The following is a 24,316-nucleotide window of genomic DNA, read 5'->3' as shown; positions in this document are numbered from 1 at the left end:
CCTTCCTCTCCTCTCCTCTCCTCTCCTCTCCTCTCCTCTCCTCTCCTCTCCCCTTTCCTCCCCTCCTTCCCCTCTCCTCTTTTGTCTCCTCCTGTCCCCTGCCCTCCCCTCAGTAGATCCCCTTACTTTTCAGAATTTGGAATATCTTCTCTCTGTTGAATTCTAAATGTGTATTTCTAGCACAGTTATCTCTGAATTTTAACCTCCTCTTATATTCAGTTGTGTCAACATTCCCACTTGGAGGTCATGTATACTCCTAAACTTAATACTTCCAGACAGAATTGCTACTTTTCCTTCTATAATTTGCTCCCTATGTCTTCATCCGCACCCATAAATGTCCTTCAACAGCCCACACTGGCACCCTTCTCAGAGCATTTGTGAAGTTGTGTCTTCTGCCTGGAATGCTTTTTGCCTTCTTCTCCCCACCCATCCCTTTCTTATGGCTGATGCCTTTTCATCTTCTGGGTCATATGGTCAAATGTTACTAACCAGAGAAGCCTTCTACCATTCTGTCTAAAAGGCCACATTCCCCCATGGTGCCTCATTTTTTAGATTGGTCTTGGGTTTTTACCAGTTACCATAATTAAGTGGTTAGTTTAAAATTTGTTCTCTTGGATTTTATCTGTCTCCCTAATTAGAATGTATCCATCCTAGCAGGTGCTTTGTAAGTCTTTGTTGAATTTATGACCTTGAAAGTCTTTGTTGAATTTATGACCCCTTGGAGGTTGTCTAGTCTGCTGTTTGCCAATCTGCAGGCTATGAACCCATGGGGGAGTGGTGGAATTATTACCCTGGGTCCAAGAGTCCATAGTGCACCAATCATTCCTTAGGTACAGGAGGACTAAATAATAAATCTCACTCGTATGTGTACTACTTTTCAAATGATGGGGTTGTAATAAATAAAATATAGATTTATTTGAAGATATTACTAAGTTCACAGGTCCTCTTTATCTTCATGCATTTTCTTAGTTAATGTACGTAAAAGTATACCCTTTCATGGGGTTTTTTCACACTGAAAGGTTGAAAAACTGCTAATATCATTCATATGACTTCTATCTTTACGGTTGTGAAAACCGAGATCCAGGGATGAAGTTACTTGCTCAAGGTCACATTCTTCTGCAGTAGAAATGCCTGGAGCGGGAGGGAAAGGAAAAGGTCAGGGGCCCAGGGAGCTATAAGCTATACAGCCTGGTGATGAGGAGCATGGCTGAGACCAGGCACTGCAGGGACCTGCTCAGCAGGACGGTCCCAAGGCTGGGTGCCTGTGCTGACTTGTGTAATTAAAGGTAGTGACTTCTTAGAGGGTAACCGCGAGTTGAGTGCCAGCAGCTCTATGTGCCTGAAAACCAAGGTTTAGTCCAGAGTAGTGTGTGGTCCAAGTCCAGAGATCCTAGGAGGTAGTGAAGACCTAATGGCCGGGGTGGGGAAATGATATGGCTTGACTTTGTCCCCCCCCAAATCTCATCTTGAATTGTAGCTCCCATAATCCCCACATGTCATAGGAGGGACCTGGTGGGAGGTGATTGAATCACGGGGTCGGGTTTTCCGGTGCTGTTCTTGTGATAGTGAATAAGTCTCATGAGATCTGATGGTATGATAAGGGGCAGTTCCCCTGCACACACTCTCTCGCCTGCCATCATATAAGTCCTGTCCTTGCTCCTCCTTGCCTTCTGCCATGATTGTGAGGCCTCCCCAGCCATGTGGAACTGTGAGTCCAGCAAACCCTTTTCTTTATAAATTACCCAGTGTCAGGTATTTCTTCATAGCAGTATGAAAACGGACTCATACAGGAGGTGATGGTGGCAGAGCACGTGTCACATGTGGAAAATAACTGGGCATCAGTTCAAGACAGCACAGAGGAGCTGAGGGGTCCCTGCAGTGCACCAAAAGGAAATGAAGAGACTTCTCATGAGCCCGCGAGGGTGGAGGGAGATACCGGAGGAGACAGAGGTGGTGGAAGTCAGGGATGATAGAGGGGACTGGGTGATAGAGGTGGTGGAAGTCAGGGGACTGAGTTTTCCCAGGTGCTGTGGCATGGAACACATCAGTGCCCAGGCCAGGGTGCAGCAGAAGCTGACTTCCCTGCCTACCCCATGTGCCTTCTGCCCTGTGGCCCAGTGCCTTCCTGTGATTAACCTTCCCTTGTTGTCATTGACTTGGAGTTGAACTCTTCTGCAGCCATTCTTGGGAGCATCTTTTTGAGGCCCGGAAGGTCATGCTTTAGTACCAGCTCCTCCCTCTCTCTGGAGGCCCTTCTCATTACCTGATAGCTCTGGGGTGCCCTGATGTCCCTGGTAGTAAATGTGCCAAGGAGATCCAAGCCTGCCTTTCTGAATGCCTGGAAGATGAGGGAGTGGGGCATGGAGATTTTGGGTCAGATTTCTAGTTAGACAAATTAGTCTGGCATGGTTAAATGCCACTAATGGAAGAGTCAGATAGCTTTCATTTGGCTTTACCTGGCAGCTTAGCAAATGTGCTTGAATGATGTTCCCCTGCATGGAGTACTACACTGTATCCCATGCAGTACAAAGCATGCCACACCCGTTACTTTTTTTTTTTTTTTTTTTTTTTTAAGATGGAGTCTCACTCTGTCACCCTGGCTGGAGTACAATGGTGCGATTTCGGCACTCACTGCAGCCTCTGCCTCCCAGGTTCAAGCAATTCTCCTGCCTTAGCCTCCTGAGTAGCTGGGATTACAGGTGCATGCCACCACGCCTGGCTAATTTTTGTATTTTTAGTAGAGATGGGGTTTCACCATGTTGGCCAGGCTGGTCTTGAACTCCTGACCTCAGGCAATCCACCTGCCTCAGCCTCCCAAAGTGCTGGGATTACAGGCATGAAGCCACTGCACTCGGCCACACATATTACCTTTAATTCTCACACCAGCTATGGGTGAGCCAGGTTAGATGAAGATATTGAGGTTCAGGGAGGTTAAATGACTTGCATTAGGCTGCTCAGCTACCAAGGAGCAGAGAAACCTATTATTCGTCTTGTTTGAGATGTTTGCACCCATGCTTCCCATTAGCAGTGTTTCCAAGAATATAGCCCCACTCCATGACCCAGGCAAGCTGAGTATCAGCTCAGGGCACTGAAGTGCTTTATAAACATCTGGAGCTAGACACATGAACTGCAGTGCTTTACTGGAGTTCATGCCATGCTGGCTGCCTGGTCCAAAAAAGGCTTTCCTCTGGCCTTGAGATCCTTTGTTTCCTGAATCAGCCATCATCACTTCAGTACATGTTCCCAGTCCCTGTCCTGCCCCATGTCTTCAAGATTCCAGCATCACCTCTTCGAGCTTCAGCCAACACACTGAACCATGTATATGTAGTATGTTGTCTTGACCAGCTTACCTCTCTTAGCCTCAGTTTCCACCTCTTTGAGACCGTTTCCTTATCAATAAAATGGGGGATAATAATGCATTGTGTTGAAGATAAAAGGATAAAATTGAAGGAAGTATCCCACACAGTGGCCAGTCCTGATGCTTGTTCAGTATGTGTTAGCTGAGCTGCATTTGTGGGGTGGCTGAGCTGAGATAAACATCCAGGTTCTGACTTTGAATCCAGTGCTCTTTCTCCCCTACTGGGCTATATACAAGCAACCTCTAGATATCATATTCCTAAATCCACCCCCAAATCCCTGAGGAAACTGCGGGATCCCTGGCAGCTCACCAACCACCCAGCCTTTCACCAGCACTTCTCCGGCTTCTTGCTTTTGCTGTTTTAGGACTCAGCAGCAGCAGCCTGAGCGGGAGCAGGTGCAAGGTTGTGTAACTGCCCTGTCCTCAGATCACACATAGGGAAGGACTTGGACCTTGGGCTGCCTAGCACAGGGTAGCAGTGCCTGCCCACTGAACCATGGCTTTGTCACAGTGATTCCTAGCCGGGCACCTACACCTTTCCACAAAGAGACGTCCAAGGAGGCTGCAGATCTGATCCCAACCCCACCGCTCAGCTTTCTCGGATACTGTGCATATAGATTGAGTGCTTGCCTTGTGCCAGACTCATGCAGTGGGGCATAGGCTGGAGGTTAAAACTGGGTGAAGGATGGAACCTTTGAGATCAGCTGAAACTCAGTGAACCCAGACATGGCCAGATCCTGCTTCCTCACCCTCCTCCTCCTCCCTCCTTGTTCTGTTTTCTTATTAACTGGAACTAATGGAAGAAAATGATTAGACCAGACAGCTCGTTAATGATTATCGATTCACTACATTCCTTTCACCAGGTGCCTTGAAGGGAAAAGCCAGACCATGATCCTCATACAACAAACTCAGTTATACCTCCAAGAAGGTGTGGTGCTTGGCTCCCTGCTTCCACCCTTCCCTGATCCCCACAGCTAAAGGCACTTACGGCCATCTGCAGGTTCTGACCCAACCCATGCCCTGTCGATCAGGCTGGGTGCATGGCAGGGACAGAATTGTCAAGCATTCCAGTTTGCCTGGCTCTTTCTAGTGATAGCACTGGATGCCCCATATCCTGGGAAGCCCTCCAATCCTGGGCAAACTGGACCACTGGATACCCTAGCAGACTACATTATTATTATTATTATTAATAGTAGTAGATTTCTTTTTTTTTCTTTTTCTTTTTCTTTTTTCTGAGACGGAGTCATGCTCTGTCACCAGGCTAGAGTGCAGTGGCCTGATCTCGGCTCACTGCAACCTCTGCCTCCCAGGTTCAAGTGATTCTCCTGCCTCAGTCTCCCAAGTAGCTGGAACTACAGGCATGTGCCACCACGCCCAGCTAATTTTTGTCTTTTTAGTAGAGACAAGGTTTCACCGTGTTGGCCAGGATGGTCTCAGTGGATCTTGACCTCATGATCCACCCGCCTTGGCCTCCCAAGGTGCTGGGATTATAGGTGTGAGCCACCGTGCCCAGTCGATTGCTTTTTTATTATTATTTCTTCCTTTTTATCATCATCATTATCATCAGTAACTAACATTGAACACTTTCCATATGCCAAGACTTATGCCACACACTTACAATTTTTTATGAGGTAGATAATACCCTCAGGCAGCAGAGGCAGAGGTTACAGTTAGTTCACCCGATCAACCCTTGCATGATTGCCCTGAGTACCTAATTCATGTTTTCAGTTTTGGGTCAGCCCCCTAGTCCTTTGGTTCTAGAAGCTGGCTTTCTCCGAGCATCTGCCTTGTCCTGATCTCTGGCTTTCAGCTCCATCTGTGACTGAGACCTGCTGACTATTATAGCCTCGGTGATTGAGGCCAGCCTTGTTCCTCACCTCCCGCATCTCAGAGTTCTGCAAGAGACAAGAGTTGCCCTTGAACTGTTTGTAGAGACTTGGCCTTTCTGTCTGCTTTCTGGATCCTGAGGCTGCCTTGGCCCCTGCCTGAGGCCAAGTGCCCTGCTTTTTGTGTGTTATCTGTAGGTCAGGAAGCATTCTTCTTCCCTGTTGCTGGGACTGTCTGCAGTCCACTGACTGTCCCAGGACTCTGCCTGATTTCAGGTCCTGGCATCCTTGAGACTGTTGGTCAGTCCCTTATTACGTATAGTTGGTGCGTGGTTGACCTTACTGGGATTATTTGCAACTAGGTAACTTTGTAGGAGCCTCTGCTCCCTGCCCTGTTGATGTGACATAGACAGTACCACTCTTTTTATATCAGTCTGAGTATCCTATAACTAGGAAGATAAATAGGCTGCTGAAAATAACATCTTGCACTCCAAAGGCACGTATAAATGACTTTTGGATAGGGTGGGCTCGATTAAAATCAAATTGATTCAAATCATGATTTGAATCACTAGTCAGGAAGAGTCGATTAAATCAATATTTTTCCTTCAAAACTGCATTCATTTTTGATATCATTTTAAGGCACAGTCTTCACAACTCTGACAGAGATAGATGTGGTTTTCATTTTTAGAAGTTACATACCATGCATTTTTAAGCTATGATTTATTTTGACATTTCATTGAATCAATTTTGCAGCCACGTCTGAGTCTTGAGTGATGACTTGGTTATTTTATTTACCAAAGCTAATCAAACAAATGTGTATAATTTTCCCAACAAAATAAGCATGTGCACTTTGGAATGTTTAACTATTTTTTGCTATAAGTGTAAAAATGTGTTTTTTGCTGAGATAAATTGGACTGTTTGAGGCAGGTCCAACCCAAAACACTTGTAATATTATATTTTGGAGTTAACTCAGTCTTTACCCTTTCCTTCCTGCTTATTTTTATGTTAGAAAAGAAAGGTAAGCTTTTCAACTTTTGTAGTTCCCAAATGATTTTCAAGTTTAGACTGAATCAGTCTCCTTTGGAAAACATTCTTGTTATGTGTAGAGAAGAAATAGCTGTAATGACAAACTTGATATTTGTCTTCATTATTGCCACGAATCCATATACTTGACTTCTGCCGGCTATTGGAGTGACCTTCACAAGGCCTTATCAGTATCATTCATGATTAACTGAGCTTTACCATATCTGAAAAGATTCTCTTCACTAGGATCCACTGGGTTTTATTTTCGGAAAGTATTCTCACAGCAACAACGCGTTTGGAATGAGATATCGTCTTAGATAGGGCTGTGTTAGGGAGGGGCATGCTTCTCTTCCATCGTATTAGCCTCAGAATATTTGGGAGGAACCCCTTACATCTTGAGGCCAAATAACAATCTTGAGTTTATGGTTTTATCTCCATCCTTTCTGAGCATGTTTCTGGCTTAGCCCCATGACATCATTTCTTAGAACGTGGCCACATATATTCTGTATCTGCCAGAAAATTAAGTATCTGCATCTTTCAAGCTGAAACAGGTGTCTTCCAATTTTGTTTTCCTAGGATCTAGAACATAAATACATTTCCCCCATTCACATAGTTCTAACTGGATAGAATCATAACATTAGGGTTTAATAGAACCCAGTGATTTCCTAGTTCTATCCTCAAACTAACTCTTTCATGTAAAAATGAAGTGACTTGCACAGGTCACAAAGCCTGGGATGAGAAACCATGTCATCTGAGACTCCCAGGACAGGGGGTTTTCTTTAATAAGTCATTCCTGAATTTAGACAATTTCTTCTCTTCATCTTCCTCTCTGCAAAGCAGTGATTTGTTTTTAAAGAAAACAGTTCTCTATATACAAACATCTAACTATTACTCATTTACAGCTGACCTTTGCTGGACTTGTACAGGGCTGCACTTAAGAGTCTGACAATGGAATGGATACCACTTAGTTCTAGCAGGGATGTTAGATTTAGCAAATAAAAATAGAATACACCCAGTTGAATTGAAATTTCAACCAAACAACAAATAAGTTTAGTATGACTTGTGGTATTTGGGACACACTAAAAAATTATTCATCGTATATCTAAAATAGAAACTTAACCAATGTCCTATAGTTTATCTGATAACCTTATTCTCCCCATTATTCAGCATAATGTGTTTGGTTTGGTTTTTCATCCTTACCTAAGGTGCTGAGTATCATAGTCCAATTTTCAGGTGGCCAGACCCACTTGAGTTAATGTTTTCACTGCATATTCTGCTTTTCTTTGACCTGTTTCATTTAAACTCTTTTTGGTCAGCTCTGATTTTGCTCCATGCACTGTTTTCATTGATGTGTTTCACTGCATCCCTTTGAGTGGGCATCCTGATGCCTGCAGGGCTCATGCCTGCCTAAACCAACCTATTTGGGACCAGGTTGCAGGGAACTGGCTAAATGCAGGACTGCTGGAAGCCAGAGCAGTTCCCTGAATGTCCAGCTCTTGCCTTCCCTGGGAGCAGCAGGAGGGCCCAGTGCCTGGGAAGTGACCACCAGAGGGAGTAGCTGCAGTAGGGGCTGAGCTACATGAGCCTCCTCTGCCCAGAATGGGGGACCAGTGTTGTGTTGCGGGACTGTACCTCACTAAGGAAGCCCGTGGGGTGCTCTTATCTAATACCGCCACTTTGTTAGTGTTGTGCCAGACCCCTTTTAACCTCAACAGGGGTGACACCATGTCCAAGAGGCTGAAGAAGAGACCTAGAGCCAACACATAAGACGTACGGTTTTATTAACGGGGGGTAACTTACAGGGAGGTCTGGTGGCAGCAGGCTGGGCAGGAGAATCACAACCACTTACCAAAAGCATGCTGTTCATCTACCGTTTTGACTTAGCACCCTTCCCTTAACAACCTCCACCTGGCAGCCTTCATTTAACCCCAAACACAGGGCCTTGGTCACGTGTACAGCCCGAGTTCCTCAAGACAGTCCGAGGGCTCAGCTCTTCCTCTTAGGTAAGGAATGACTCTCCGGGTTGGTCACCCCCAGATTTCTTAGCTCAGAACTGTGAACACACATTCAGGTGCATCTTCCAAACAGGGTCATTCTCAGGGTATGTCCTGATGCTGTCAGGTGCGTCTGCCATATAACCAGTGAATGGAAGCCTCACCCAGAAGCCATCATCCCTAGAAGTGTGGCTTCCTAATTGGGAGAGAATCCTTCCTGTCCATCCAACTTCCACACTGATGTGGAGTCTGGGCAATGGCACTGCGTTCAAATAAGCTGGTGGCCTGAAGGTGTGGTCACCTGTGCCAAATATTGTAATATGCATTTTCGTATATTTATGTTTTCTAGAATTGAAAATATTTTGCAGCTGACCCCTGAGCCTACCCATTTCATTCTGAATGCAATTTCAGCACCCCAGTGTAGCTCCCCTGCTCTCCCTCCCAGGCATGGAACAGCCATGGCCCAAGATGAGGCATGTCCAGTGAGTCAGAACTGAATTTGTAGTCCTTTGCTTTCCTGGTCCCCAAACCCTGCTTTGCTCTGCTCTCCTGTGCCTGGGTTCTCCCAGGCCTGTATCTCGCCCCTTGCCTTCATCTTGTGTGCCTGTGCTGTTCTCGGATGCTGCCTGCTTGCCTGCTTGCCTGCTTTTCAGCCTGTAGTCTCACCATGCAATCCAGCTTCTGAATGTTTGCCTTGCACTGTCCTGAGCATGCGGTGTGGCCCCAGGGCCTGAGAGCCCCCTGGTTCTGGTACTTCTGTAGGGCTAGCCTCAAGACAGCTCACATCAGCCAGGCATAGCGCAGGGTGAATGGGATTGATTTGATCTGGCTCCAGGGAGTGGGAAGAGAAACCTTTAGAAGGCCAAATCTACCTAGGATTGCTTTGATGAAAAATTCAGGCTTAGATCCTTTATTCTATAAGCCACTTAGTTGGCTTTAACTCTGAGGACAATTTTCTGGTAGCCTTTAAAACAATAATAGGGTTTTCTTATCAATCTGTGTTCCTTTGATAAGGGGGAGGCCCATTAAGACGGGGTCGGGGGCCTGACCAGGTGAACTTATGATTGTCTAATGTTATCCAACCTCATTAACATTTTCACAGCCTTGCTAAAACTTGAAAGTTGGCCAGAAGGATCATTACCATTCAAGTTTTCTCCTCCTAATGAGCCTGAACTTTCCCTGCCGTAGCTTACGCCTGATACTTTTCAGCTGTTGTCCCTATTGACTAATGAACATAATCGGTCCTGGGCTATTTTCCAACCTGCTCCTTTTAGAACCAGCACTGTCTCCACTGGAGCCAGTCTCTTCTCAAGTTCACCTTTGCCTCTTTCCATTTTGTCCTGCATTTTCACCTCTGGCACATAGCAATGTCCTCAACTTCTGACTTGAGCTGTTTTCTTCCAACTTGCTCCAGCCTCTTGGCCTGGCCTGGTCTCACTCTTTCATTAAGCTAGGCTCCACAACTCCATTTTGTAACCTACTATACATTCCTCTGTGGACACAACATGATAAATCTTGATCAGGTGCCTCAGCCAACCCAGAATAGCCTTTTAACCTAGACTGTAACTGAAAAGCTATGCACACGCAATGGAAACTGGGAAGTGATGTGGCTGTCTTGCTAATTAAGGAATGACACCCAAAGGTGATAGAATTGAGTGAGAAATGTGTGTATTTTCCTGGTCGTCAGGGAAAAGTTGGTTTAATTAAAGAAAGATAAGGAGGTAAATGAAGATTTCTGGAGATTCTGAAAGGGGACTTCTGGGTACTTTCAATGTCATTATTGAGTGATAAAGCTGTTTATCATTTAAAATTTCATTTTGCAACCTAAGCTTTCATTTGCCCTGATAAAGAGACTCATAGACTTATCAGACAAGACTAATATCTTTGGAGGTTTGCAGCAGCAATGAAGATGGGGAAAGAAATATTTAGAGGGAGGATAAAATATTTCCTGAGGTAACTGAAGGGAAAAGGACAGAAGTTAAAGAGGGAGACAGATGTTAAAATGGAGAGAAGGAAACTGCTGGAGATGATAGAAGTTGAGTTGTGAATGGTAAAAGATGGGTGCGTATATTAGATTTCATAAGTTTCTTGAGGAATGTAGGTAGAAAGAAATAATGGGAAGACCTGTAGCTTGTAATTAAGATGAGATCCTTTAAAATCAGACTGTCCTGCACTGGAATACTCACTTCTGTGACCTTGGGGTTGTCATTTATCCTAACCTCTTTGTACCTGTTTTAGTTGTCTGTAAAGTGAGTCTAAAAATGCCCACTGCTTATCACTGTGAGAAACAAATGAGGTGATGTTTGTAATAGCATAGCACATTTTCTGCAGAGTGTAATAAACAGAAGCTGCAATTATTACAAGGATTGTTACTATACTAATATAAATAGCAACAATAATCATTACTCTTTCTCTACAACATCTACAATCAGTGCTGTTGTCATGAGGGATGGAGTGGTATTGTACAAAATTCAGCACTTGTATAAGGCATGGAAAGCTGAGCGTCCCTCACTTTGGGACTTATGATCATCTAGCTATGGTGATCTTAAGTCCTGGTTCATCTTGGCTAGTATGAATTTACACCTGTTGTCCAAGAGCAGTGCCTTTCTTTATTCTTAAAAGTGTTCCAGTTTGGGTGACAAATCATATCATTTCCTACCTTTGATATTTACTGTCTAAATCAATAAGACAGTATTATTGCATTATTCATAGTTTCCAATTTTTTCAAATGGATTGAGTTTCTTGAGGCCACTAAATGTATATGTACATGTAAAAATATATGTATGTATACACACCCCTATCTAGTGCTTCTTTTGCATTTGCAACAGGGATTAAACGGGACTTACCCCATGGAAATGTTGGTGACCTCATCCTCCAGTGGCCATTTCTGTAGGACCTGTGCCGTGCCACTGTATGCTGATTGATACAGGCTTTTCACAGAAAAGGGATCTCTAGAGGATGGTGGTCTCAGAGCGGGAGTGGAGACAGGAGCAGAGTGGGTTCTGAAGTATGGCGCTGTGGATGAGACATTGGGTAGCATCCTTGCCTGGCACTTAGGGCTACGTCCTCTTGGGCCAGTCACTGAACTTCTCGGAGCCTTAGTTTCTTCGTGCAGAGAATATGAGTCATAGAATAGACTTTGAAGACTTGTTAGAAGGATTGTATTGTGTGGTGCATGGTGGGTACTCAATAAATGGGAGGAGACTTGAGTAGGACTACTCACTGAATATTTGTGGGCAGCATCATGTCCTGGTCTCCTTCCTACTCAACTCTTTTCTCCAGTTCTTCTAGCTGTTATCTATACACAGTGGTTTCCAAGTCTGCTGGTGATCTGTGTCTGCTCGAGTTAAGACAGCTTCTGACCAGGTAGATGGATAGGTCGAATCATTCAGTCTAGAAGTATTCATTAAAGTAGGTGTCAGGCACTGTGCTCAGGGAATTCTCTGCCAGACAACCAGATGCAGCCCCTGCTCTTATGGGACTTGGGGCTGTCAGAGTTGTTTGTGGGGTGCTTTAGAGAGATTTCTTTCCCTCACTCACAAATGTGTCTGTAGAACTTGCCAGAGTTGCAGAACCCAGCGTGGGGGAAGAGTCTTCTGACAGTGGGCTTTGAACTTCCTGCCTGCCTCGAAGTGAAATCATGTTATTGAAATTGAATATGTGTGATTCAGTCATCAATTCGGCCGTGAAAGGAAAAGCAGCAGCCGGGCAGTCCTGGTGGAGTAAATCATCCTGTGAGCACAGAGGAGCAGCAGCCCCTAATAGCTCTTGTAAACACGCTGTCACTCTCAGGGCTGGGCACGGGCCAGCTGAGCCTCTCCCTGCCGTGCCTCTCTATTTCTCGGAAATGCTGCCATATCCAGCTGTGACACACATTCTGCATCATTCAAGAAACACTTTTCAAGCCGATCTCCCGGACGCAGAGATTGTTTCTGATTGCTTCCAGATCAATCAACAAACGTTTTAGGAGCAGCTTCTAGGTGGGTGGAGGCTCAAAGATGCATGAGACACATTTGCATATAAAAGATGTGTGCTAGTTTGCTTTTGCTTTGCTCTGAAGGAATACCTGAGACTGGGCACTTTATAAAGGAAAGAGGTTTAATTGGCTCAAGGTTCTGCAGGCTGTACAGGAAGCGTGGTGCTGGTATCTACTTCAGGCAAGGACCTCAGGAAACTTCCAATCATGGCAGAAGGCAAAGGGGAAGCAGGCATCTCACATGGCCAGAGCAGGAGCAAGAGAAGGAAGGGTGTGCCACACGCTTTTAAACAACCAGATCTTATGTGAACTCAGAGCGAGAACTCACTCTCATTATCACAGGGACAGCACCAAGCCATTCATGAGGGATCTGCTCCCACGACCTAAACGCCTCCCACCAGGCCCCACCTCCAACCCTGGGGATTACATTTCAACATGAGATTTGGAGGGGACAAATATCCCAACCATATTAAGATACATGGGCAAAACCACAGTTACATCCTAGATCCTGTTGCCATAGGTTGAGGACAGCATGGCCCCAGTTTTCCTATTCTTCTCAGTATCCACAGCCTTCACAGTCTGAGTCAAGAGAGTCAGTGTCTCTACCTCTTGAGTCTGGGCTGGCTGTGATTTACTTCGGCCAATAGAATATTGTAGAAGTGATAATAAGAAAATTCTGAGTCTGGGCTCCAAGAGGGCTTGCATGCGTGTTCTCTCTCCCCCTCCTTCTCTCTTTTTTCTCTCTGTCTCCCTCTTAGACCTCTACCACTGCCTAAGAACAAGTATAGTAGCCGCTACTGCAGGATGAAGGATCGTGTGTAGCAGGGCCTAGACTTCCCAGCTGAGACCATCCTGAACCAGTTAGCCCCAGGCAGACCTGTAAGCTGCCCATAGACAGCATGAGTGAGCCCAGCCTGGATCAACCCGCCCAGCCCAGGTCAGCAGAATCCCAAGCTTACCCAGAGATGTGAGAAATAAAAAACAGTGGTGGTTTTAAGCCAAAAAAAAAAAACAAAACCCAAAGATGCACAGGGGCTGTCGAACCCCTGTTGTGTGCCCAGCTCTGCATATGGACTGTCACAGGCACTCACAGCAGCTGCCCCTTGTTAGCTCCATTTCACAGATGAGGAAGCCAAAGCTTGGGATGTCAAGCGACTTCTCCAAGGTCAGGCAGCTCAGAGTTGGACCCATCAGGGCTGGATCTGTAGGCTGTGTGCTTTGCTTGGCACTGCCTGCTTGGCGCCGTCTCCCGTCACTCTGTGTCCTCTCCTGGGCAGTGAGCTGTAGTCCTCTATTTCCTACTTCCTCTGCACCTTGGGGCCATTTCTCATCCACATTTACCTCTTCTAGGTCCTCAACTCACAGGCAGCTGTTGTAAAACCCCATTTAATTATTACTATGCACAGAGAACTCAGGGCCCAAATAAATATGCAGGTAGACAAGTAGCCAGCATGGTCTAAGGCAGAGGTCCTGTGTGATAATGGAAGGAGAGGCTTCTGCTCCTCCCCTTAGCACAGCTGCCACCATCTTCTCTCACCTAGACCATCCAGCAGTCTGTAACGGTGTCCTTTTAGTCTTTTGCCCACACAGGCTAATGGTATTTGAAAATGCGAATCCAAGTCAAACCCCAAGTCACAACCCTCTAGTGGCTGTTTGCCACACTTAGAATAAAATGTACAGTCCTCATCAAGGACTCCAAAGCCACATATGAGCTGGCACCTCCTTCCCTGCCACCCCGACTTCATCTCCTTTCTTCTCTCTTTCACTTTCCTGCCCCAGTCCCGCCGGCCCCTAGCTGGTCCTTAAACTTTACACAGCATGTCTCGGGCCTTTGCAGTTGTTTTCCCTCTGGGAAGCTGCATGATTACCCTATTTAGAGGAGCCTTCCCTTGCATCCTTCCCCAAATGCTGCTCCCCCTTCCTCTTTATTCCCCAAATTGATTTTTCATCATAGTAGAGATAATTTATTGACTGATATGTCCTTCTCTTCCACTAGAATGCAAGCTCCACAAGGGCAAAATCTTTGTTTTTTTGACTACTCTATTTCCCATGTCTAGAACAATATCTGCATATAGTCAACATGCAACAAATATTTATATTTAAGTCCCATGTTTATAAGTAACATGTTTTGAGTGCATATCATATGCCAGGCATAGGGCAAAGTTGTTTCTATTATCCAAACCTCACAAAAATCCCATAGAGTGAGTCCCTATTCATCATATTCCCACTTTGTAGACGAGGACCCTGGAGCACTGACCCTGCATATCTTGCTCAAGATCATGCAGCTGGTTAGTGTTGGAGCTGGGGGTGGTTTGATTCCAGATTGGAAGCCTTTACATACTATCCCAGGTGACCAATTGCTGCCATCACTCAAGCAGTCCGGGGAGGAATTCTCCCTGTAAAGATTGCCTGTGCCCTGAAGCTCCTAGTATTTCCCCCTGAACTTCGCTTCTTTGCCTGTTGACATCTTCCGTGCATCTAACACTCAACTGTTTAAGAGCAAAAACCAATTTATTATTATGTGTAAAAAATATAGGGCTCAAAGAAGGCACAAGTAGACTATCAGCAAGCCCAGAGCAAGGCAGAGACGTCACATGTCACAGAAGGAGCACTGAGGTAGGAGTCCTTTTGGACTGAGCCACCCTTATCTGGCACATCTCTGCTTGGTGGCCTAGTCTGCACAGCTCTCGTCTCTTACCTCCTGTCTAGAAGGCTTTGAGGGAAGTCACTTTGTCCCTGTCCACTGAAATGAGGGATCCTGTAGGAGAGATGCCTATGTCACATTTGGAATTGGACTTAGTTATCCTCTAGGGCTCCTTCAGCTCCAGGAGTTCCAGATTGTAAGGCAGTAAGTCCAGTAAGAGAAAGGCAAAGGAACGCAGAATTTTCCAAGCAAAACGCAGTAAGGGGCTGTGAAATGGAAAGGAAATGAGAGAAGGAAAGACATAGGGCAGAAAGAGGATGAAAGAGAGGAGAGGTCAGGCGAAGGTGCGAATGAAAGAGAGGAAGAAAGCAATGAGGGAACAAAAGCAAAAAAAGAGAGTAAGAGGGAGAAAAATTTTGACCTGTGTATCTCTGCATGTGTGCATATGTGTGTGTGTGTGTGTGTGAGAGAGAGAGAGAGAGAGAGAGAGATAGAGGGGACATACACACAGTGGAGGAAGTTGACTGGACGCCAGGAAGACAACCAAGCTCCTTCTGCCCTTGCCCTCCACCTCTGTACCCCACAGCAGAGGGAAGATCATGCCTCCAGCCCTTCCATCTTGAAATGCTCCTTTTTGCTCTGGGTTCTCCATGTTCTTCCATGTGTCTCTAGCACATCTCCCTTTCTGATTCCTCCCCATCCCCTCTTCTCCTTTCTCCCACATGTGAGCGGCCCCCACCCTGCAGCCTCACTGTCTCCTGGACACCATCTCCACTGGTGGTTGCTAAGTCAGCATCTCCAGGCTGCTTTCTGGGTGTGTGTCTGCTCATTTGCACGGGGGCCTGCTCTTGGTTTCATGCTCTGTTGTTGCTGTCTTGAAATTCTTAATGACTTTTGAGCAAGAAGCCTGCATTTTCATTTTGCACTCAGCCTTATAAACTCTGCAGTCCATCCCGCCCCAGAGCCCAGAAACCCACTGTTGGGTCTGAAGGAACAGAGAGCTGTCAGAATCCAAAGGCAGGGGGTGGTCAGAGGAAGGGAGGCTCAGATGAGAAGGAGGAGCCGCAGAGCAACTTAGAGACAGGGGAGCAGATTCCTGGGACCAGGTGAGCCAGGCCATCAGGCAAGGCAGGAGAGGTAGGCCCAGGACACGCAGTGACAGAACTCACAGTGCCTCCACCACTTTGGGTCTGGCTGTGTGGAGCCCTCTCTGTCTAGGTGGGCAGGGAAAGGGGCTGGGACAGTTGGAGCTGATGTTACTTGACACCAGTTTCTGAATGAAGCTTTTCCGTCCACCGTTGATTTCAGCTCCTAATTGCTCTCCTCAAAGTCACTGGCTCTCCATTATCCTCTGGATGCTCTGATGTCCTCTGGACTTTGTTCAAAAAAGAGCTGGAAAAGGTCAAGTCCAGGAGGAACTCAGACTCATATTGGGCACATTCTTGGTTGACCCTTGTTCTACTTTCTTTTTAAAAAAAATTTTTTTATTTCCATAAGTTTTGGGGGAACTGGTGGTATCTGGTTACATGAATAAGTTCTTTAGTGGTGACTTGTGAGTTGTTGGTGCACCCATCACCCAAGCAGTATACACTGAACCCAATTTGTAGTCTTTTATCCCTTCCCCTCTTCCCGGTCTTTCCCCGAGTCCCCAAAGTCCATTGTGTCATTCTTCTGCCTTTGCATCCTCATAGCTTAGCTCCCATTTATGAGTGAGAACATATGATATTTGGTTTTCCATTCCTGAATTACTTCACTTAGAATGATCCCATGTAATCTACAATTCCATGACCCTGGTTCTACTTTCATTTTCTCCAAGCCTGAGGAGGCCCTGGTCCCTGTTTGCTAATAGAGACCAGACAGCACTTACTGCTCCTGCAAGCACAGTGCCTGTCCCTGGGTAGGGCCAGTCTCTCTGCATCCTTTAAACATCAAATTACTCAAACTTCCAAATTTTCCATTTTGCAATTGGACAAAGGATTTTGGATCATCCCACCAACGCAATGATTTGGGCATGTGACTGACTACACGCTGGAATTTGGGTGAACCTGAAAAAAAATTCAGACTTCAGGAGGCAAGATTTTGCATTAAAATTGGAAATGCGGTTCACAGTATTGCCCTTGTTTGTTTCAGCTGCGCTGGCTCCTGGCTGTCAGCTGCCTCCCCTTGGGCATGCTGATAAATTGCTGCCGAGCACTTTTCAGGCTGGTAGAAAATGGATGAGTCACAGGGTTTGGGGAGCCTAACTGCAAGCTTGTAAAATGGGCAGGTTTCAGAGGGAGGTGGCGTTCAGGTGAGGGGCACACCCAGCGGTCTCTCAGCATCTCTGTTCCTGAGGACAAGACAGCCTGGGCAAGACCCAGATAGTGTGGCAATATCTAGGTTTCTTCCAGAGGAACAATGGGACCTAAGTGGTCCCCTTTCTAATACCCAAACTGATCCCTTATGCTTATGGGCTCCTTTTGGGAAGCTGGGTGAGTGCCAGGTCCTGATTGAATTTAGGAAGGTACTTTGTGAACGAGTGGATGGCGGAATAGCCCGTGGTCAACCTGGGAAGAAGTCCTTGGTTGAGGGATCCTGCTGTATGCCCTGCCATGGGGTGGTGAGCTTCCTGGGACATCACTCCAGTGGTGGCTTCTGGCCTCTTCTCTTTTCTCCCAGAGGTACTTGGAAGATGCTTTGTGGGACTCGGAGGGTGGGGTAAGCGGACGCAGGAAGGATTGCAACTTTGCCCCTGGTTGATGAAGCCATCCTCCTCCTCTTCTCTTGGTCCAGGCCAGCTTTGATGCATTTCTTTCCTTCCTGTCTCAGTGCCTGCTTCTCACTGAGCCTGACAGTTCATCACCCCATCGGGATGGAGGAGACAAATGACAGCAGTAACGTGAACTGAGCAGGATTAGATAAAACCAAAGAGCTATCACACACAACAGTGGACAGTCGTTTAAAAGGAAATCCATCTCATTGTTGCCCAAGGCCTCTCGGGAAGAAAAAGACATCTTCCTGTTGCGAGTTCAGCTTTTACTTTTGGGTGTCAAGCCTCCAGGAAGCTCAGGCCCTGCTGCTCCAGGGAGGTTGTGATCCTGGCTTGCCATAAATGAAGGCTCCTGGGGCCTTCATTTAAGCACACTGTGTGTGCTTAAATCCCAGCGCCGGCACTCAGGGTCTGCCCATCCTGGGGTAAGGTATCACATTCAACCTCTCAGAGACTCCATTTCTTCATTTGTAAAATGGGAATTATAACAGTGTTTCCTTCATAGGGCTATTGTGAAGAAGAACTGAGGGAATATAAGCAAAGTGCTTACTACATAACAGGGATGCAATAAATGATAAATACGGTGATTAGAGGGCAGATTCAGACTGTCTAACCTTTGTGTAGACAAGTACACTCTCACAAACACAGAATGTCACCTTCCTTAACTGGCCTTGTGGTAAATAACAAGAATGTTTAATGCTGTTTCTGAGATCTTGGCCTCCTCCCCGTCCCTCTCTATAGAAGGAAGATAAAGGTGGCAATCCCATCTTTTTATTTTTTAGAATAGCTTTTTTGAGATGTAATCTACATACCATACCATCTACCCATATGACAAGTAAAGATCAATGGTTTTAGTGTATTCTCAGGGTTATACAACAGCACCATAATCTAATTTTAGAACATCTTTGACCTCCAAAAGAAACCCTATACCATTAGCATTCAATTCCCATGCCCCACTCAGCTCCAGGTGACCACTAATCTGCTTTCTGTCTCCACTCATTTGCCTATTCTGGACATTTCATATAAATAGAATCATAGAATACATGGCCTCTTGGCTGGCCTCTTTCATTTACCATGATGTTCTCAAGGTTGGTCTATGCCGTAGCATGTGCCAGTACTTTGTTCCTTTTTATTAGCAAACAATATTCCATTGTATGGATATGTTGCCTTTGTTTACCCATGCATCAGCTGAGGGACGTTTGTTTTGTTTCTGCTTTATTATTCGTCCTCTAGCCTCACCTTAACCTAGGGGCCCCATTGTTGCCCTGTCTGCTGGGGGCAGTGGTAAGCCGCTGAGTTCAGAAACGTTGTCCCAGAACTGTCTCTAGTGTGGCTTCTTTGCAGGGGGAGGTAGAACAGGAGTAGCTCTGCAGTATGCAAAGTGCATTTGCTATTAGTTATGGACCTTTCTTTCTTTCTTTTTTTTTTTTTTTTTTTGAGACGGAGTCTTGCTTTGTCACCCAGGCTACAGTAGAGTGGCATGATCTCTGGAGTGCAGCGGTGCAATCTGGGCTCATTGCAACCTTCTCCTGCTGGGTTCAAGCTATTCTGGTGCCTCAGCCTCCCGAGTAGCTGGGATTACAGGCATGTACCACCCCACACGGCTAATTTTTGTATTTTTAGTAGAGACGGGATTCCACCATGTTGGCCAGGCTGGTCTCAAACTCCTGGCCCTAAGTGATCCACCTACCTTGGCCTCCTAAAGTGCTGGGATTACAGGCGTGAGCCATCACGCCTGGCCAATTATGGCCTTTTTTTTTTTTTTTTAGTGTACAGCCTTTGCCTTCTCTCAGAAGCAACTGGAACATGGGGGCCTGCTGGTCTGGGCTCCAGGGTTCTGACCAGTTTCCAGTTTGGGGAGTGGACTTGGAATCCCTTTCTGGGCAGAGCTTGGGGAAAGGAAAAGAATCAGTCTTGAGGCAGGAGGAAGGGGAGGCTCCTGAACTTTGTTTCAGGTACAGAGAAGGAGAGTCAAGGCCCACAGGAAGGAAAAGCAGGTTCCAGAATCAGGGGCCTGTGTCCGCAGCCTTCCTGCCTGCTCCTCCCCGAGATTGTAGGTCACAGGAAGAGTAACAGTGTGCATGCCCAGACTACCTGACTCACCTTAGCCACTGAGTGACATAAGTCCCTGAGCACTTCTGAGCCTTAATCCTTGTCTGGAAAATGGGGTGAGACATGCCCATTTTATAACATTTCAATGAAAATTAAGTGAGCTGATAGTGGTCAAAGCAGAGCACTGTATGGAAGTGACAAAGGTTTACTTTTTGCTGTGCAAGTTGGCTCCAACTCTTAAGTCCTCCCTCTGCTAGAGGGGTAGGCTCTCCTGTCTTTGAAACTGGGTAAACTGAGGCATGGAAAGCCACCTCAGTCACAGAGCTACCATGGGCAGAGCCAGGGACCCTGTTTTACAGCAGACCTGATGCCCTAAGCAGACCGTACTTTTCTGAGCGAGTGCACCTCTGCCCGCACAAAACCGGCTCAGAAGAGGATGCTCAAAGTCTGCAAAGTCTGGGGATGTCGTGAAGACAGCCTGAGTGTCTTGGTGACCCCTGTGCCTCTGCACTCAGCACGGCATTCCCACACTCTCAGGGCTTCTCTAGGGGCTCTCATCTTCTCTTTGGCCCCGTGAGGACATGGATCCCTTGCTCCTGGGCTCGCTGCATGGCTGGAAGTTCAGAGGTGCCTACAGCCATTCCTCTCTGCAGCACGGAGCACTGAGACTGACGATGGCAATCTCCCGGTAGGCCCCCTGCCCTTGCCTATGTGTCAAATAAGGGGACTAAGGCCAGGGAGGCTGGGTGATGGGGTGAGAGGGCCCGGGGCTGGTGGGAGGTAATGGCAGGGCAGATACGATAGTCACCGAGGAAGGATGGTGCCAAGACTGCTGGGGGAAGGAAAAGGAGACTTTTGGCTGAGGAAGGCTGTCCTGGTCCCACTGTGTCACTGGTGTTACAGAGGGTAGGGAAAGGCTGATGTCCAGGCCCCTGGGCCATGTCGGGGTGAGGTAGGTGGGTGTGCAGCAGCCTGCCCCTGTCCCAGCTTGGCTGGGTCTGGAAATTGCATTTTCCACAGCCTGGGCAGCTTTCCATGTGACTAGATTTCTCCTTTCTATTTCTGGAGGGCAGCCCAGCTCAGGAGGCTGGCATTGTGTGGCACTGTGGGGGCAGGCTGGCCTTGGTTGGGGGTGGGGGGCTCCTAGTGGTGGCAGTGGTGGCCCGGGCAGGCATCTCTGTGCACTTGCAGCTGAGCCCTGGGGGCTGCCTGCTCTGTGCTCCGGCTCTTCACAGAAACCAATATTTGCAGCTGGGTTTATCTTTCCACTGGGATCCCGGGGATGATGATGTTCTGGCCGAGATGTACTTCATGTCCAACTCCTGTCAGCATTTCTGAGGGAAGAGTGCTCATTAAAGTCTTCCCTGCTCGCTCGGCCTGAGTGACATAAATAAGCCCCTTGTTTCTTTTTCACGAGCAAATCCAGACCCTTAAAGATAACTGGACACCACCGCCCCCCCCCCCCCCCCCCCCACGCCCTTTCACAGCTACTGGAGTCTCCAGCAGAGCTGATGAGTAACGGCCCTGTCGAGGCCCAGCCTTGCTCCTCTGGCTTCTGACAGGCACCTGGGTGCTCTACAACTGGGAGGCTGCTAGGAATTCTTCAACGGTCTCCCTTAAGGGAAATGCCCTGGCCCCTGGGGGCGCCTAAAACCAGCTCAGTTGAGGAGCCAATGCAAAGCATAGAACAGCAGACACATGCAGAATGGAACCTCCATGGGATGGAAAGGGGCAACAGAGCCATGAAAAAGGGCCCTGCCGTGTGTGCCTCCTCCTCTAGGCACCTACAACTGTGATCTCATCTCTCCCACATACCAACCCTGCAGGCAAGGTAAGGTAAGAATCAAGTAAGAATCAGAGAAGTTGAGTCACTTGCTCTAGGTCACACAGCTAGGAAGAGGGTGGGGCAGGGAGTGGAATCCTGACTTGAAGGCTTGTACTCTTGTTACTGTGCCCTACTGTCCTCCCATGGATTAAGTTTTTGAATGGTCTCTGGGGGATACTTAGGTAAGTCACAAGGCATGAATATATTCCGAGCTGGAACTCAAACCCAGGTGTGCCTCTTGACTTCTGCCGGGCTCTTCATTCTCCTCGAACACCCAGCAGGAGGGATTTGTAGGAGGGTTGGTTATGGTCTGCCTCAAGGTCAGAGGCTCCCCAGCACGATTTGAATGTGATGCTTTCCATAGTGCTTCAAGTCACACATAACTTTTTCAGTACCGTCTGCAAATCTGAGGCCCTGCCGTACCGTCATCAAGTTGACCGGGCAGGAAGGTGTGCAGCAGCATCCGCCCATTCCAAGGCCCTCCTTTTGGCCTCTTGCTGGCCCTGACTCCCTTCCTCAGCACGATGCCATCTGCTCATCATCTTGTCTGCTCATCTTTACCAGGCACCAAGCTGCACACTGTACCTGTAGCATTTAATTTGCCTTAATTCTTACCACTTTCCTGAAAAGTATTCTCCTCATTTTTCTGATGCAGAAAATGGATCTCTGAGAGCGCTACTGACTTGTCCAAGTTCACATCACTGTTCCATCAGTGGAGGGACTGGGACAGACCCACAGGAGTGCTTTTCTCACCCTCATCTCAGCCCTCAGTAGAGCAGGAGTGAGGAAGTGGGAGGCTTGAAGCAAGAGTGTGAAACATCAGACATCACCTCTGCCCTCAGGGCTCTGGAGACCTCAAGCATCCACATAATGTTTAAAATAATAAAACCAGAGAGTAGACAATACAGGACCAAGATGGATATCTGGGCTGTATATTATGTGGGTGAACAGAGCTGGGAGGTCTTCTGGGCTGATCTGGAGAGGAGAGACCAGTTTCGGGCCTGCTTCCAGCCACTCCTCCATCTCCCCCACTTTTCATCACCCGAGGAGAAGCTCAGCCAGCCTGAAAGTGTGAGTGCTTCATCTGCCGGCAAGGAGGGAGGAGACAAATCACTTTAAATGTGTGAAGAGTTTTTTTACTACTCTTTCCCTTCTTATCTTTGTTTATTCTGGAGAGCAATACAGACAATGGGAAAGTTATTCCCAGGAGAAGACCTGGCTATGTAGTTTTAAAATATACTTATTTCTTCTTCCCCAGTCTCCCTCACCTTCCCCTATTGCATTTATTGAGAGCAGAGCCATTTCTGAGAAGCGACATCACGTAGTAGTGTTCGGATGGTGAGCTATGACTGCTGGTGTCTCTCTCCAGGTGCACTTGTGTCTGGTGAGATCCAATAGGATGATCTCACTTCTGCCAGCCCAGCCAAAAATCAGTGATATATTTATGTCATATATTTTGGCCTGTGAACATCCAGTCTTGGGTATTCTATAAATTGAATAATCTAAGAGAATTACAATAGATGTTCATTTTCAAATGTTTCCTCCAGTGGAATCCCTTGAGTTAAATTTAGTCCCCAGATATGAACTGGGTAAAAGTGGAGTTCCTTTGGTTTTTGGGAACAGGGTTTGGGACAACACAACCATAGACTCCAGGCCTCTGAGGGAGGTCTGGAAAGCACTGGGGTAGTTGACTGGAAGTCAGTTTCTAGATCTAATATTTTAAAAATTTACCATCTTATATTATTCTCCTCTGTTTTGTGCCTGTGACTGGACTTTCCTGGGAGCCAGTGACAGCTGCGTGGGCAGAGACATTCTTTTACATTTAAGTTGTGTCCCTGCACACAGGAGGAACACAACAGCAGATTTATACCCAGTTGAATTTCAGTCTCTATCCCTACTCAAATCAAGCGTTTGCAGCAGTTTGTCTGGGAGAGAGAGCCAATAGCCACCAGTCTAGATGTGATGTCTACTCTGCATGCTCATGGAGCCGGCCATGAGCCTTGCTGTCTCTCCTTCTTTGCAATCTGTAAAAGCAAACTCTTTGCCCAACAGGATGAAATCAAAATGAAATCCTCAATTGGAAGTCCCCTCTGCAGTGCTGTCTTCTCAAATCTTTTCCATCCAGGCAAAATTATACCTCCGTACTACCAGGAAGAAATGCAATTAATTTTCAAGAATTTATTGAAACTTACACGAATAATAGACAAGCAGAGAGCCAAATCGTGAGTGAACTCCCACTCAGAATTGTTACAAAGAGAATAAAATACCTCAGAATACAACTTACAAGGGACATTAAGGACCTCTTCTAGGAGAACTACAAACCACTGCTCAAGGAAATAAGAGGACACAAACAAATGGAAAAACTTTCCATGCTCATGGATAGGAAGAATCAATATTGTGAAAATGGCGATACTGCCCAAAGTAATTTATAGATTCAATGCAATTCCCATCAAGCTATTATTGATTTTCTTCACAGAATTAGAAAAAACTACTTTAAATTTCATACGGAACCAAAAAAGAGCCCATATAGCCAAATCAATCCTAAACAAAAAGAACAAAGCTAGAGGTATCACACTACCTGACTTCAAACTATACTACAAGGTTACAGTAACCAAAATAGCATGGTACTGGTACCAAAACAATATATAGACCAATGGAACAGAATAGAGGCCACATAAATAACACCAGGCATCCACAACCATCTGATCTTTGACAAACCTGACAAAAACAAGCAATGGGGAAAGGATTCCCTATTTGATAAATGGTGCTGGGAAAACTGGCTAGCCATATATAGAAAACAGAAACTGGATCCTTTCCTTACACCTTATACAAAAATTAACTCAAGATGGTTTTGGGTTTTATGTTTAAA

General features: G+C 46.5%; 1 protein-coding gene across 6 annotated transcripts in view; it reads left to right on the top strand.

Moving 5' to 3' along the window:
• GALNT14 (polypeptide N-acetylgalactosaminyltransferase 14) overlaps positions 1 to 24,316 on the top strand; it is a 228,590-nt gene that overhangs the window by 50,890 nt on the left and 153,384 nt on the right. Inside the window, exon 2 of one of the 6 annotated variants that reach the window (XM_025354780.1) lies at positions 8,551 to 8,683. The exons of the other annotated variants lie outside the window; for them this stretch is intronic. Coding sequence (XP_025210565.1) covers positions 8,660 to 8,683 — 24 coding nt within the window. The 5' untranslated portion in view covers positions 8,551 to 8,659. The remainder of the gene's footprint in view (positions 1 to 8,550; positions 8,684 to 24,316) is intronic. 6 annotated transcript variants of the gene reach the window in all.

The sequence above is a fragment of the Theropithecus gelada genome, chromosome 13, assembly GCF_003255815.1.
Source record: "Theropithecus gelada isolate Dixy chromosome 13, Tgel_1.0, whole genome shotgun sequence".
NCBI classification, from domain to species: Eukaryota; Metazoa; Chordata; class Mammalia; order Primates; family Cercopithecidae; genus Theropithecus; species Theropithecus gelada.
The sequence above is the reverse complement of the archived record's forward strand: the minus strand, read 5'-3'. Positions and strand labels throughout refer to the sequence as shown.